The following is a 15852-nucleotide window of genomic DNA, read 5'->3' as shown; positions in this document are numbered from 1 at the left end:
CAGACCCTAACCCTCAGACCCTAACCCTAACCCTAACCACTTACACACACATTATGCTATGGGCATTTATTTATGAATGGCTTGCTATGCTTGCATGGAGACGAGCCAGATATAGATCTCTCGTATTGATTGTTACTTTCCAAACCAAGGCAAGAAACATTGATGTGAAGTACTGCAAAATCATTCCATTATACTGCCTTCCAGGGGGTCACTAAGGATTGGGACCTCTCACTTGGGCACCCTCTTGCCCACCCCAATTACACTATTGATGGCACACACCAAAAGTCAGTTTGACTGGTAAAGATACCAGAAAGAGAAGTGTCAGCTTCAACGTGAGAGGATAAAATACAGTAGAACCCCCAAGTTTTTCAGGGGACTAGAAAAAAATGGTGTAACATCCAGGAAAACGTAAAATCAGGGAAATGTGTTATGCATAATATATAGGTGGGATCACAAAACAAAAATGTAAAATTAGAGAAAACAAAACCAGAGGATATAATATTAAGGTTTCACTGTAATGTAAATCAAGAATATCCAACTATTACCCCTGCCATGATACTACTACTTCCAACAGCCAGAGACCTCTCTCAAGTAAAATTATAAAAGCAATTGTCATCTCCTGCTGTTCTCCGGTTCTGGTTCTTGAAACCGCGTCGCAACAGGTATACTTGCCCTTTAACAAATGCTCGAAAAGCAACGCATAAAATAAGCGGCACAGAATAATAAATATAATGACACATTAAGCAAGTGGCAAATAGCAGTCTCTAGAATGGAATAACAAAAATCATCAACTGCAGCACAAGTCTGACCTGCACATGTAGGGTTGGGGGAAGATTGCAACGCATGAAAAGGAACCAATTAAATCGAGCAACAGAAGGGACGGGAGGAAGGGGGTTTTCTCCTGCGCACAAAGAATGCACTTTAAATTTATTTACACGTATAACGAGACATAAGTGTAGAGAGAATGAAAGGCAGGTGGATGAGGAGAGGGGCAGTGAGTGCAGCATGGAGAGAGAGGTGTCTGAAGGGAGGATAATTAAACATTATGCAAAGTCTGCAATGTGATCACTCTAGACTAGAAAAAAAACAAGAAGTGGTAGCTTAAAAGAGCAGCAAAACTACCTGGATCCCATTTGCAGCCTCCCATAGTTTATACATTCCTCATGCCCAGCAATGTCCAACTTCTATTCCCTGTCCATGCAGCACTTCATACCTGCCCATGCATCCTCCTGCAGTTTATACATGACTTCCCATGCACAGCTAATTCCCAATCCCTGTCCCTGCAGCCCCCAAGCTGAATCCATGCAGTCTCCTGCAGTTTATTCAGGCCTACCCATGCCCTGCTATGTCCCTCTCCCAATGCCAGTCAATGCAGCCTCCTGCAATCTATATATATTAATGCTAGTCCATGCAGCCTCCTGCAGTTTATACAGGCCCGCCCATGCCCAGCTATGTCCCACCTCCATTCCCTGCCCATGCAGCCCCCTGTAGTTTATACATTCCTGCTCATGCCCAGCAATGTCCAAACTTTATTCCCTGTCCGTGTAGCACTTATTATCTGCCCATGCATCCTCCTGCAGTTTATATATGCCGTCCCATTCCCAATCCCTGTCCCTGCAGCCCCCAAGCTGAATCCATGCAGTCTCCTGCAGTTTATTCAGGCCTGCCCATGCCCCGCTATGTCCCTCTCCCAATTCCAGTCAATGCAGCCTCCTGCAATCTATACATCCCAATCCTGGTCCATGCAGCCTCCTGCAGTTTATACAGGCCCACCAATACCCACAGTCCTTGTTCTTTCAGCCTCCTTGAATTTATACAAGCCTTCCCATGCCCAGTTACGTGCCTTCCCCAATCCCTGTGCCGTGGTTTATACAGACTCACCCAGTTGCCCCTGCCCCCAATCCCAGAACTAATGAGTTCTGTATAAACAAACCCTTCCAACCCCTAAACTGCAGCCATGATCTCATGTTCCCCTTTAATGCTTGCAAGTATAAGTGTGCAAAGGCCCCTTCATACTATAGTTCTCTAGTTCTCCTGCGGTTGAAGATCGAATTATTTGTGCCTGTGGGACCCCCTTAGGCTCCAAGGTTATTTCATGGCATTGCCAACTTCATTCTATTCCTGCTGCATAGTTCTTCCATGGTCAACAAGAACATCACAATGGTACATGGCAAGTGATGAAGTCGTCCTTTAAGTTACTACCCTTACCTGTGTTGTACCCTCTCCCCAGAGCCGGCCAAGGACGGTGGTTTTTCCATAAATTTCCCAGGTACCAGTCGCTTTGATTCTCCACCAGTCCAAGCACTTGCTGCCCTGAAAGCACAGATAGCACAGAAATCACTGGGAGGATCAACACATCATGTGACATGAGAAGGGCTGCAATCCAACAACTTGCATTAATGAGATGTACCCTGATTATTTGGGATCACCCAGCCCCCCCTCAACTCAGTCCACACAGAAGAAACCTGATTTTTTTTTTTTGCACTTAGTAAATGAGACCCATATAACTGTGTCATACCAGAGCCAGACTATTAAAATATGCTTAAAAAATAAAACGTTATAAAATTTGAAAAACAAATATCCATTGAAAGCATATGGCGTCTCCTTGCAGAGTGCGGTGCAATCAGTGGAAGGCTGAAGGATGTTATAATGAGGAATTAGCCCCACTAGGATTAAGTAGTCCTCATTGATTGCAGTTTATTTCTGTGTATTACAGGGAATCTCTTTCTATTACAGTCTGACCTTGACATATAGAAGAGCCAGAGACGCCGGGTGCTGGACGACACGTAGGAGATGCAGAACAATTCCCTTTATGTGCCGCTTGTCACACTCGCTCTGGTAAACAAGTTTATTTAGTTTAAACACCGCCGGGGCGCCACCTGTCCGAGGCTGTTAAATTAACAAGGAGCGATGGGACCCAAAATCCTCTCCTGCCTGACGTGTGACTCCTGAGCAAAACAGAGGACAGTTATTCTCATCTCTCCTACCTGCCTCCCTCAATGTTGGTCTGGCAAACAGATCCCTGGCATTGACTCCTCTCTCTTGCTCAGCTAATTATGGGGGCCCTGCATGATCCCAGAATGTTAGGGATGTGCTGCAAGATGGGAGACAGTATGGCAAGACAGAGACAGTAGGGGAAGATGGAAACAGTAGGACCAGGCCTGCATTTGTGTAAAGGCCACCAAGGCACGGGCCTAGAGAGGCAGGATTTTATGGGGGCAGCATTCTGCCCAACCAGCGGGCATAGGGATGCCCACTATGTAAATCCGGGCCATGAGTAGGACAAGATGGAGACAGTAGGACAAGATGGTCATAGTAGGGCAAGATGATGATAGTAGGGTAAAATGGAGACAGAAGGGCAAGATGGAGACGGTATGACAAGATGGAGACAGTAGGACAAGATGGTGATAGTAGGACAAGATGGTGATAGTAGGACAAGATGGAGACAGTAGGACAGGATGGTGATAGTAGGTCAAGATGGAGACAGTAGGGCAATATGGAGACAGTAGAAAAATATGGTGATAGTAGGACAAGGTGGTGATAGTAGGGCAATATGATAACAGTAGGACAAGATGGTGATAGTAGGACAAGATGGAAACAGTAGGGCAGGATGGTGATAATAGGGCAAGATGGAGACAGTGAGGCAAGATGGTGATAGTAGGACAAGATGGTTATAGTAGGGCAAGATGATAACAGTAGGGCAAGATGGAGACAGTAGGGCAAGAAGATGACAGTAGGGCAAGATGATGAGTACGGCACGATGGAGACAGTAGGACAAGATGGAAACAGTAGGGCAAGAAATTGACAGTAGAACAATACAGTAGGACAAGATGGCAACAGTAGTGAACAATGGCAACAGCAAGGCAAGAGGGCAATGTTAGGACAAAATGGCCCCAGTAGGGCTAGATGGAGACAGTGACAGTAGGGCAAGATGGTGACAGTAGAACAAGATGGCCACAGTAGGGCAAGATGATGACAGCAGGGGAAGATGATTACAACACAAGGCAGTAGATTGAGATGGCTCAGCAAGCAGTTTGGTGCTAGTAGCAGTTCAGATGCTTAAAGCTAATGTACTGGGAGGGCTGACAAGTTGGTGCCACCACAACTCACTCTAAAGCAGTGGTCCCTGTGACATTTTTGCATAAAAACAAAAACCAAGAAGAGCATCCTGTAGACTGCTAGTTCACATAGGGACTACCAATAGTCAACCTCAGTCCATAACTAGCACCCCAGGAACTTGTTTCATGCTTGTGTTGCTCCCCAGCTTTTGCTCACATTTGAATGTGGCTCACAGGTAAAAAAAAGTTTGGGGATTCCTGCTTTAGAGCAACAGGGCAGGCATTTAAACAAATGAGCTCACCACCAAGTGTGACCAAGTTAGTGATTGGTCTAATAAAATGGTACCCCAAAGTTTTAGAGTTGACTTTACTAATAGTGGGTAAGCTAGCAGTTGTAGTCCGACAACTGTTCAGCTAACCCAGATTTGAGAAAGACTTTCATGGGAGCCCTTTAAGCGCTTTCTCTCTTTCTACCACAATTAGTGAAAAATATGCGTTTCCAGTCGAGTTCTTGCCGAGCGCAATCTGTTCTGTTTCCTAAAATACATTTTTTAGTAAATGTCACCGTTACCTCTCAATAAACATTTTTCTAGTCTGCTCGGTGACCTTTAAATGACTTTCTAATGAAGTATCTCGTTGCCTCCGAGTTATTTCCTTTCATTATTTAAATTTTATGTGGAAAGTAAAATTAGCCGCGTCGCACTCGGGACTCGCCGCAACATCATTTTAATGAGAATTAGAAAAAAAATACTGAATATAAAAAAAATGGCTCAATGTTCTCTCATCTTGTTTAAAACTACAGGGGGTTGTGGAGGGGGAGGCTGCATAGAATATAAAGGTTTGACTCATAATTTAATGACGCCATCACAATCCATTGCCGCTATATAATGCTCCCCCCTGCTGACCTTGCACCCCGTTGAGGAGGGAGAAAGATATGAATACAATGTTACAAGGCAGAAAAGGAACGTTTATTCAATCACTAGGTTTTTATCTTCTGTGTATTTGTATTTATATATCAATAGGGGGAAGCCAAAAATAGGGGTACACTGGGTCGGCACATTCTTAGGGTGAAGGGGGGTTCAGTTCAAAGCCAATTGGTAGAAGAAGTTAAGAAGCTAGCGAGCAGCAATACTACTTGACCAACTCTGTTAGAAGCTCTCATTGGGTTTCCTAACTTTCCCCCCTTTCTTAAAGGGGTGCTTTACTTTTAAAGGGGTTGTTCACCTTTGACTCAACAGTTAGTATGACGTAGAGAGGGATATTCTGAGACAATTTGCAATTGGTTTTCATTTTTTATTATTTGTGGTTTTTCAGTTATTTAGCTTTTTATTCAGCAGCTATCCAGTTGCGACTTCAGCCATTTTGTAGCTGGAGCCCATATTCCCCTAGCAACCTTGCATTTATTGGAATAAGAGACTGGAATATGAATAGGAGAGACCTGAATAGAAAGATGAGCAACAAAAAGAAATAATGATATATTTGTAGCCTTACAGAACATTTGTTTTTAGATGGGGTCAGTGACCCTCCAGATGAAAGCTGGAAAGAGTGAGAAGAAGAAGAAGGCAAATAATTAAAAAAACTATAGAAAATAAAAACAAAGACCAATTTGGAAAGTTGCTTAGAATTGGCCATTCTATAACATACTTAAAGGGAACTTAAAAGTGAACCACGCCTTTAAATCAACTTTTAGTATCATATAGAATGGCCAGTTCTAGAGCAACTTTCCAATTGGCTTTCATTATTTATTTCTTATAGATTTTTAATTACTTGTCTTTTTCTTCTCTTTTCAGCTTTCAAATGGGGGTCAATGACCCCATCTAAAAATCAAATTCTCCGTAAGGCCTCAAATGTATTATTATTGCTACTTTTTATTACTCATCTTTCTATCCAGGCCTCTCCTATTCATATTCCAGTCTCTTATTCAAATCAGTGCATGGTTGCTAGGGGAATTTGGACCCCAGCCACAAAATGGCTAAAAAATCGTAACTGGAGAGTTGCTGAATAAAAAGCTAAATAAGTCAAAAACCACAAATAATAAATAATGAAAACCAATTGCAAATTGTCTTAGAATATCACTCTCTATATCATACTAAAAGTTAACTCAAAGGTGAACAACCCCTTTAAAGGGAAAAAAATGTAAAGTGGGCGCAGACCTTCCTTAAAACTCTTATTTGTGACCCCTAATCCTCCAAAATAAAGTACAGATGTAAGAGTATTAATGCCTAAGGACTGTACTCTCAGCTCCCATAATTCATGCTGGAGACATAATTCATGCTGGGATCTACTTACACACTGGCTTGTAAATGATATGTAACCAATTAGCTTGGACCTTGTTACATATGTTCGGGGGCCCGCACGCAGTCTCACAGTATCAGCTTGTCAGGCTGGAGGCTCCTTTTCTACAGATTTTAACTGCCTGGTTCCTCTCTAAGTCTCCACAGAGCAACAAGATGGACAGTGAAAAGCCTGAAATATTACCCAAAATAAAATCAATGTTCCGCAGTCATATTTATATCTATATATACATGCTGGGGTTTATGAATAACAACAGGGATGTGTCAGGAGATTGCAAATCAGATGCAGCTCACAGTGTAGGGAAGAAAAAGAATCATCTTTACAGGACTGCACGGCCCACCATGAGTGTTCTTCACACAAACTCCCTTTCCAGAGATTACTATTCCACTGTTACTATAGGCACCATTTCTCCCTACTATAGCTGCTATCCCACAGTCACACTCCCTTCCCAGAGACTATTACCCACTGTTACTATAGGTACCATCTCTCCCTACTATACCTGCTATCCCACAGTCACACTCCCTTCCCAGAGACTATTATCCACTGTTACTATAGGCACCATCTCTCCCTACTATACCTGCTATCCCACAGTCACACTCCCTTCCCAGAGACTATTATCCACTGTTACTATAGGTACCATCTCTCCCTACTATACCTGCTATCCCACAGTCACACTCCCTTCCCAGAGACTATTATCCACTGTTACTATAGGCACCATCTCTCCCTACTATACCTGCTATCCCACAGTCACACTCCCTTCCCAGAGACTATTATCCCACTGTTACTATAGGCACCATCTCTCCCTACTATACCTGCTATCCCACAGTCACACACTCCCTTCCCAGAGACTATTATCCACTGTTACTATAGGCACCATCTCTCCCTACTATACCTGCTATCCCACAGTCACACTCCCTTCCCAGAGACTATTATCCCACTGTTACTATAGGCACCATCTCTCCCTACTATACCTGCTATCCCACAGTCACACTCCCTTCCCAGAGACTATTATCCACTGTTACTATAGACACCATCTCTCCCTACTATACCTGCTATCCCACAGTCACACTCCCTTCCCAGAGACTATTATCCCACTGTTACTATAGGCACCATCTCTCCCTACTATACCTGCTATCCCACAGTCACACTCCCTTCCCAGAGACTATTATCCACTGTTACTATAGGCACCATCTCTCCCTACTATACCTGCTATCCCACAGTCACACTCCCTTCCCAGAGACTATTATCCACTGTAACTATAGGCACCATCTCTCCCTACTATACCTGCTATCCCACAGTCACACTCCCTTCCCAGAGACTATTATCCACTGTTACTATAGGCACCATCTCTCCCTACTATACCTGCTATCCCACAGTCACACTCCCTTCCCAGAGACTATTATCCACTGTTACTATAGACACCATCTCTCCCTACTATACCTGCTATCCCACAGTCACACTCCCTTCCCAGAGACTATTATTCCACTGTTACTATAGACACATCTCTCCCTACTATACCTGCTATCCCACAGTCACACTCCCTTCCCAGAGACTATTATCCACTGTTACTATAGGCACCATCTCTTATAGTCTGCATTGCATCAGGTTACATTAGGCACAACCCTATTACTGTTGCTATAGGGATTAATAGGTGGTGCAGCTTGTACAGCCATTAAATTAATCTGTGGGCCTTTTTTCTAATTCTATAGAAAAATTCCAATAGACTGTGAGGGAAGCCACTTCAAGGGGTCCAGGACAGACACCCCTTTTATAGAGAGGCGTGTTAGTCAATGGTTAAAAGCAGGTGCAAGGTTGTATTGAAGATACAGGATTTGACGACAGGTGGAGTTCATTTTGCTTTTCTCTATAGAACCTGATTCAGTAATGAATTCTAAGCCAGGCCTTATTTGGTTGTGCAATGTTTCATTCATTGATTTTACTGTCAAATGAAAAATCACTTCTTGCAAATGCCATTTAGCAGGATTCACTGGCCTGGCAGGAGGGAGAAGGGTGGAAACCTGCTTTACGCTCACAGGAACAGAGGAGGCTCCTCATGGAGGTCAGGGCAATGGGTGAGAGTAGAGGAAAGGAAATGTTAGAGATGGTAAGGTATAGATATGTCGTTTATGACGCCCAATAACATTAACTCTTGTAAAGGCTAGTTGCCAAATATACATGGATGGAATCAGTACATTGGGCAAGGCTGGTCAACAACATCCAACTCTGATAGTATCTCATCAACCCAGAGACCTTCATCCAACCCTATTGTCATTACTAATCTATTAACAGTCCCCATTACCCACCCCTGACATTATGTCCATAACATTGCTACATAGACATCTCATCCAACTCTGACACAATCTTCTCTACCCAGTGACTCCCATCCACTCCTATCCATATAAATTCTACCAGAGATCTCACCTAAACAGTTTCTTCTCTACCAAAAAAAAACCCTTTTTCCAACCCTTACAGTCTGCCCTCTTCCACCACCATCCTGACTATGCAATGCTATGGAAATACCTCCTTATCCATCCCGAACACAATCTCCTCTACTCAAAGACCCCCATCCAACCCTGATAGTAATTCCTCTACATATAATCCTCCATCCAGTGCTGCTCACATCAATGCTACTCCAACTATCTTCAACTATCAGCCCAACCCAAACAGTATCTTCTCTACCCAGAGAGCCTCATCCAACCCTAACAGTATTTACTTTACCAACTCCCTGCCCATAACAACTCTACCCAACGATCCCATCCAGTACTGAGAGGATCAACCCTACACAGCGACCCCATCTAACCCTGAAAGTATTACTCCTCTTGACCGTCCCCCATTTAGTCCTAACTCTACCACCTATAATAAGAAACCCTCATCTTCAAGTAGGTTGTAGCAATTACTTCCATTAAACCTTGTCCAACAGGAACAAGCAGACAAGCCAATCTCATATCATGGTCCTTCTACACACTTTGATCAATTGGTTGAAGAAAGAGCCCTTTAATGCTCATGTTACTTAACCCCCAGAACCCTCGCTCACACTCAGCAGCCAACTCATGCAGCTTCTCCTGAAGAACAGAAATATTAATTGGCAAATTCCCAGCCCCCAGCAAAGTACATGAAGATCAAGGAACAAAATGTTACGAGAAGAAAACATTAAATATGAATGCTTCTGCACATGCTGCAAGGTCTGTATAATTACTGAAACCCTCTCCTTACTTTTAATCACAACTACTGACAAACTGATGGAGTGTGAATCCTGACAACCCTTAATGAAACACTGGAGACACCTGGGATGGGAGTACTGGGACGGGGGACAGAGGTGGGAGTTTTTTTTTCACATACGACTGACCCCACTGGCTGCCTGAGTGCACATGAGACACCTTCCAGCTAAACAATGAAAGGGGCATATTTTAACCCCATTAGCAGACCCAGAATAGCACATTGTTCTCTGTTTTGCCACATCTACTCAGCAGGGAGGACTGTATCCCTTCAGGTGGAAAATGTAATGTTGGTTTCCACTGCTCAGGAAGAAAAGATTTAGTTTAAGAGGCAACTGAGGCCCTGAAATTGTTCCGAAGTACAGCAACACTATGTAGAACTAATGACTCTTCGTACTTTCCTTCCATGTCCCCTGCAACATCCATAGATAAGTATATGCTGGGCAAGTAGTATCAACTATAATAGTAGGGGGCGTAATATTCTCTGGGAAGGGAGTGTGACTGTGGGATAGCAGGTATAGTAGGGAGAGATGGTGCCTATAGTAACAGTGGATAATAGTCTCTGGGAAGGGAGTGTGACTGTGGGATAGCAGGTATAGTAGGGAGAGATGGTGTCTATAGTAACAGTGGATAATAGTCTCTGGGAAGGGAGTGTGACTGTGGGATAGCAGGTATAGTAGGGAGAGATGGTGTCTATAGTAACAGTGGATAATAGTCTCTGGGAAGGGAGTGTGACTGTGGGATAGCAGGTATAGTAGGGAGAGATGGTGTCTATAGTAACAGTGGATAATAGTCTCTGGGAAGGGAGTGTGACTGTGGGATAGCAGGTATAGTAGGGAGAGATGGTGTCTATAGTAACAGTGGATAATAGTCTCTGGGAAGGGAGTGTGACTGTGGGATAGCAGGTATAGTAGGGAGAGATGGTGTCTATAGTAACAGTGGATAATAGTCTCTGGGAAGGGAGTATGACTGTGTGATAGCAGGTATAGTAGGGAGAGATGGTGCCTATAGTAACAGTGGATAATAGTCTCTGGGAAGGGAGTGTGACTGTGGGATAGCAGGTATAGTAGGGAGAGATGGTGTCTATAGTAACAGTGGATAATAGTCTCTGGGAAGGGAGTATGACTGGGATAGCAGGTATAGTAGGGAGAGATGGTGTCTATAGTAACAGTGGATAATAGTCTCTGGGAAGGGAGTGTGACTGTGGGATAGCAGGTATAGTAGGGAGAGATGGTGTCTATAGTAACAGTGGATAATAGTCTCTGGGAAGGGAGTGTAACTGTGGGATAGCAGGTATAGTAGGGAGAGATGGTGCCTATAGTAACAGTGGATAATAGTCTCTGGGAAGGGAGTGTGACTGTGGGATAGCAGGTATAGTAGGGAGAGATGGTGTCTATAGTAACAGTGGATAATAGTCTCTGGGAAGGGAGTGTGACTGTGGGATAGCAGGTATAGTAGGGAGAGATGGTGCCTATAGTAACAGTGGATAATAGTCTCTGGGAAGGGAGTGTGACTGTGGGATAGCAGGTATAGTAGGGAGAGATGGTATCTATAGTAACAGTGGATAATAGTCTCTGGGAAGGGAGTGTGACTGTGGGATAGCAGGTATAGTAGGGAGAGATGGTGCTTATAGTATCAATGGGGATAATAACAATGTGCTCTTTTGCTCTCCTGACTTTGCACTGAAGTTAAAGAGCACCAAGTCACTCCGCACACTATTAAATATTTGAGATGATTATTTTGCACAGTTCATTAGTTGCTGCAAGAAGGGAAATCTCACAGTGATTTATAAAATGGAAACGTCAGTTGATCTTGTTTTCATCTTTTACAGTTTTTTACCACAGAACGTTAGCAGAGATTGGCCTTCAACAAAATCTGTCTCAGAGACACAAATCTCCTAAATGATCTCATCTAATTGGGTTGAGCTGTTCGTGTTTCCTTGATTTAAGCTCGATTTAAGACGCAGATGAATTCGTCCACTTAAAATGTAACTTTGTATCTCGGAGATAGATGTAATCAAAGCCAATCTTCTACTGATCTTTATCTTTCGTTAGTATTTGGTAAATATATAATTTTTTTTTTTTTAGTGAACCACGTTCTGTAATTAAATTGTTACAATAGTGTCCTCAGAAATAGAAATCACCGTATTGAATAGCACAGTGTCCCCAGCAATAGAAATCACAGTATTGAACAGCACAGTGTCCTCAGCAATAGAAATCACTGTATTGAACAGCACAGTGTCCCCAGCAATATAATCACTGTATTGAACAGCACAGTTTCCCCAGCAATAGAAATCACTGTATTGAACAGCACAGTGTCCCCAGCAATATAATCACTGTATTGAACAGCACAGCGTCCCCAGCAATATAATCACTGTATTAAACAGCACAATGTCCCCAGCAATAGAAATCACCATATTGAACAGCACAGTGTCCCCAGCAATAGAAATCACTGTATTGAACAGCACAGTGTCCCCAGCAATATAACCACTGTATTAAACAGCACAGCGTCCCCAGCAATATAATCACTGCATTAAACAGCACAATGTCCCCAGCAATAGAAATCACCATATTGAACAGCACAGTGTCCCCAGCAATAGAAATCACTGTATTAAGCAGCACAGTGTCCCATACCTCCCAATTGTCCCTTTTTCGGAGGGACAGTCCCTCTTTTGACAGCTCAATCCGCAGTCCCTCATTTGTACTGGAAAGTCCCTATTTTCTCTGCATTGAACAGCCAGAAAAAGAAACTTAATTGGCTTTTAGCAGAGAGCACAGAACAGCTAACAGGTGCAAATAAGATACTTTGTAACAATTTTGAGACACAAAAAAACTATTTAGATTAGGAGAATTATTTTCAAACTTTCATAACCTGCCAAATTTTGTAAAATGAACACGGTAGTTAGGGGTGTGGCCACAGAAAGGGGCGCGGTCAAAAAATTTGTTGTGCTATCTGCGAAAAAAATTGTGTCCCTCTTTTTACTTCCAAAATGTTGGGAGGTATGGTGTCCCCAGCATTAGAAATCACTGTATTGAACAGCACAGTGTCCCCAGCAATATAATCACTGTATTGAACAGCACAGTGTACCCAGCAGTAGAAATCACCGTATTGAACAGCACAGTGTCCCCAGCAATCAAAATCACAGTATTTAACAGCAGTGTCCTCAGCAATAGAAATCACTGTATTGAATAGCACAGTATCCTCAGCAATAGAAATCACTGTATTGAACAGCAAAGTGTCCTCAGCAATCAAAATCACAGTATTGAATAGAAGTGTGCTCCGTAGTAGAAACTGCTGTATTGAAATGCACTGTGTCCTCATCAATAAAAATCTCTGTATTGAACAGCACAGTGTCCCCAGCATTAGAAATCACAGTATTGAACAGCACAGTGTCCTCAGCAATAGAAATTACTGTATTGAACAGCAGTGTCCCCAGCAATATAATCACTGCATTGAATAGCACAGTGTCCCCAGCAATAGAAATCACTGTATTGAAAAGCACAGTGTCCTCAGCAATAGAAATTACTGTATTGAACAGCACAGTGTCCCCAGCAATATAATCACTGCATTGAATAGCACAGTGTCCCCAGCATAAGAAATCACAGTATTGAACAGCACAGTGTCCTCAGCAATAGAAATTACTGTATTGAACAGCACAGTGTCCCCAGCAATATAATCACTGCATTGAATAGCACAGTGTCCCCAGCAATATAATCACAATATTGAACAGCACAGTGTCCTCAGCAATCAAAATCACAGTATTGAACAGCACAGTGTCCCCAGCAATATAATCACTGTATTGAATAGCACAGTGTCCCCAGCATAAGAAATCACAGTATTGAACAGCACAGTGTCCTCAGCAATAGAAATTACTGTATTGAACAGCACAGTGTACCCTGCAATATAATCACTGTATTGAATAGCACAGTGTCCCCAGCAATAGAAATTACTATATTGAACAGCTGTCAGGATAAGCCCAGGATCGATCCCTGGTTTCCTGGGTTCTGGACACGGCACCTTGCCAGATGAGCCACCAGGGGCTCTTGGGGCTCATCATGAACTCTTGTTGTTACTTATGTTATCTGCCTGTTCACAGTTTGTTCTTCTGTTCCTCCCTATTCTCCACCCACCTCGTTTACCCTCATGTGTTCCCCATTCCCAATTACCTGCCCTTTATTAACCCCGCCCTGAGCTTTGCTCAGGGCTGAGTCATAAATGTTTCTGTACTGTTGTATCCTGGATCCTGTGCCCTAAATGCTTTGGACTTTGATTACCTTGTTCCTGAAATCCTTGTTTCCTGTGTGAGTACCCCATTACCTCGTATCCCGTGGAACCCCTGTTTTGACTTTGGCCTGACCCTATCTTCACCTTGCCCTTCTTGCCTTTGTTTACCCTTTTGTTGCTATTAAATCATCGTTTCAACCCTGCCCATGCCTCCTACCATCTTTGGCTACACCCCAGGGCTTCCCCCATATCCGCTCCCCAGGGAGTGGCTCTCCTCGATCACCCTGGTTCCCAGCGGTGATCATTACAACAGCACAGTGTACCCTGCAATATAATCACTGTATTGAATAGCACAGTGTCCCCAGCATAAGAAATCACAGTATTGAACAGCACAGTGTCCTCAGCAATAGAAATTACTGTATTGAACAGCGCAGTGTCCCCAGCAATATAATCACTGTATTGAATAGCACAGTGTCCCCAGCAATAGAAATCACCGTATTGAACAGCACAGTGTCCTCAGCAATCAAAATCACAGTATTGAACAGCACAGTGTCCACAGCAGTACAAATCACTATATTGAAGAGCATGGTGACCCCAGCAATAGAAATCACTGTATTGAAGAGCATGCTGACCCCAGCAATAGAAACCACAAGGTTGAGTTTTTTTCTTGAAGAAGAAAAACAAATCTGCATGCAACTCAACATTTTTACAATTGTTATTGTTCTTTTTTCTTGCTCATCTTTCTGAGTAGGCCCTCTGCCTTGTTGCTAGGGTACATCGGCTCCAACGAGGCATGCTGGGTAATACACAATAGGGTTAATTTATTATGCAAATTAAAACTTAATTCACTCCATGGCACCCGCTTATTAAAGGTTTCCTCTTTTCGTGGTTAGTACAACCAATGAAACCTATAGCAACAGAAGAAAGAGGGAGGCCGGGCGAATGCTCTCAGTGCAGTTGGGTCGGTGTTTATGGCTGTTGTGTTGCAGGTAGTGGCCATTAAAAGGGGTTTAAGTACGGGCATAGTAATTCCGCAGACAGGTTTCCAATAATCTCAGCAACGCTCTTGGAAACTCATTTATGGATGGACAGTTTTAGTGACTCTGTGAGTGTGGGATGTTCTTGTCCTCGGTGAGCCCACAAGTACGGCACGCGTTTTTTACGAGGCAGTAAAAGCAAGGTTTATATGTATCCCTCCTCTTGCTCTTTGTACCTTACCTCGCTGCCATTCTGTTGATATATGGCCTTTAATCAAAAAGTGTAGGCATGCTCAGAGGGAGAAGCATGAATATCCCCAGCTACAGACAGGGGTAGCTAACACTAGGGTAAGAAGATGCTATGAAGCCTGTTCTTAAAGAGACAGTAAAGCTTGGTGCTTGTTGTCTGCTTATCTATATTTATACAATACACATGGGGGAGATGCCCTAGAGCAGGGGTCCCCAACATTTTTTTTTACCCGTGAGCTACATTCAAATGTAAAAAGAGTTGGGGAGCAACAAAAGCAAGAAAAATGTTCCTGGGTGGAGGGTATGATTGACTATTTGGTAGCCCTATATGGACTCCTACAGAAGACTGTTTGGCCATAAATCTGGGTTTTATGCAACCAAGTCAGGAATTAAAATAGAAGCACCTGCTTTGATGCCACTAGGAGCAACATCCAAGGGGTTGGTGAGTAAAATTTTGCTCGATAGCCACCAAGTAACATCTTAAATGGATCAGCCCAGTCTCCACCAATAACTCCTGTGATGGATCAACCCAACTTTTCCACCAGTAACTCTTGTAATGAATAAGCCCAGCTTCTCTACCAGTAACCTATTTACTAAGTAACATCTTAAATAACTCCTGTGATGGATCAACCCAACTTTTCCACCAGTAACTCTTGTAATAAATAAGCCCAGCTTCTCTACCAGCAACCTATTTACCAAGTAACATCTTAAATGGATCAGCCCAGTCTCCATCAATAACTCCTGTAATGGAACAACCCAACTTTTCCACCAGTAACTCTTGTAATGGATAAGCCCAGCTTCTCTACCAGTAACCTAGTCCTGCTCTTTTCCAAG

General features: G+C 43.1%; 1 protein-coding gene across 3 annotated transcripts in view; it reads right to left on the bottom strand.

Moving 5' to 3' along the window:
- LOC108704366 (LARGE xylosyl- and glucuronyltransferase 1) overlaps positions 1-15852 on the bottom strand; it is a 217024-nt gene that overhangs the window by 28889 nt on the left and 172283 nt on the right. For all 3 annotated transcript variants that reach the window (XM_041585904.1, XM_018240869.2, XM_041585905.1), the window contains exon 7: positions 2209-2313. In XM_041585904.1, the coding sequence (XP_041441838.1) occupies positions 2209-2313 (105 nt within the window). The remainder of the gene's footprint in view (positions 1-2208; positions 2314-15852) is intronic.

Source organism: Xenopus laevis, chromosome 3L (assembly GCF_017654675.1).
Source record: "Xenopus laevis strain J_2021 chromosome 3L, Xenopus_laevis_v10.1, whole genome shotgun sequence".
Classification (NCBI taxonomy): domain Eukaryota; kingdom Metazoa; phylum Chordata; class Amphibia; order Anura; family Pipidae; genus Xenopus; species Xenopus laevis.
This window is presented reverse-complemented; position numbering and strand designations above follow the sequence as displayed.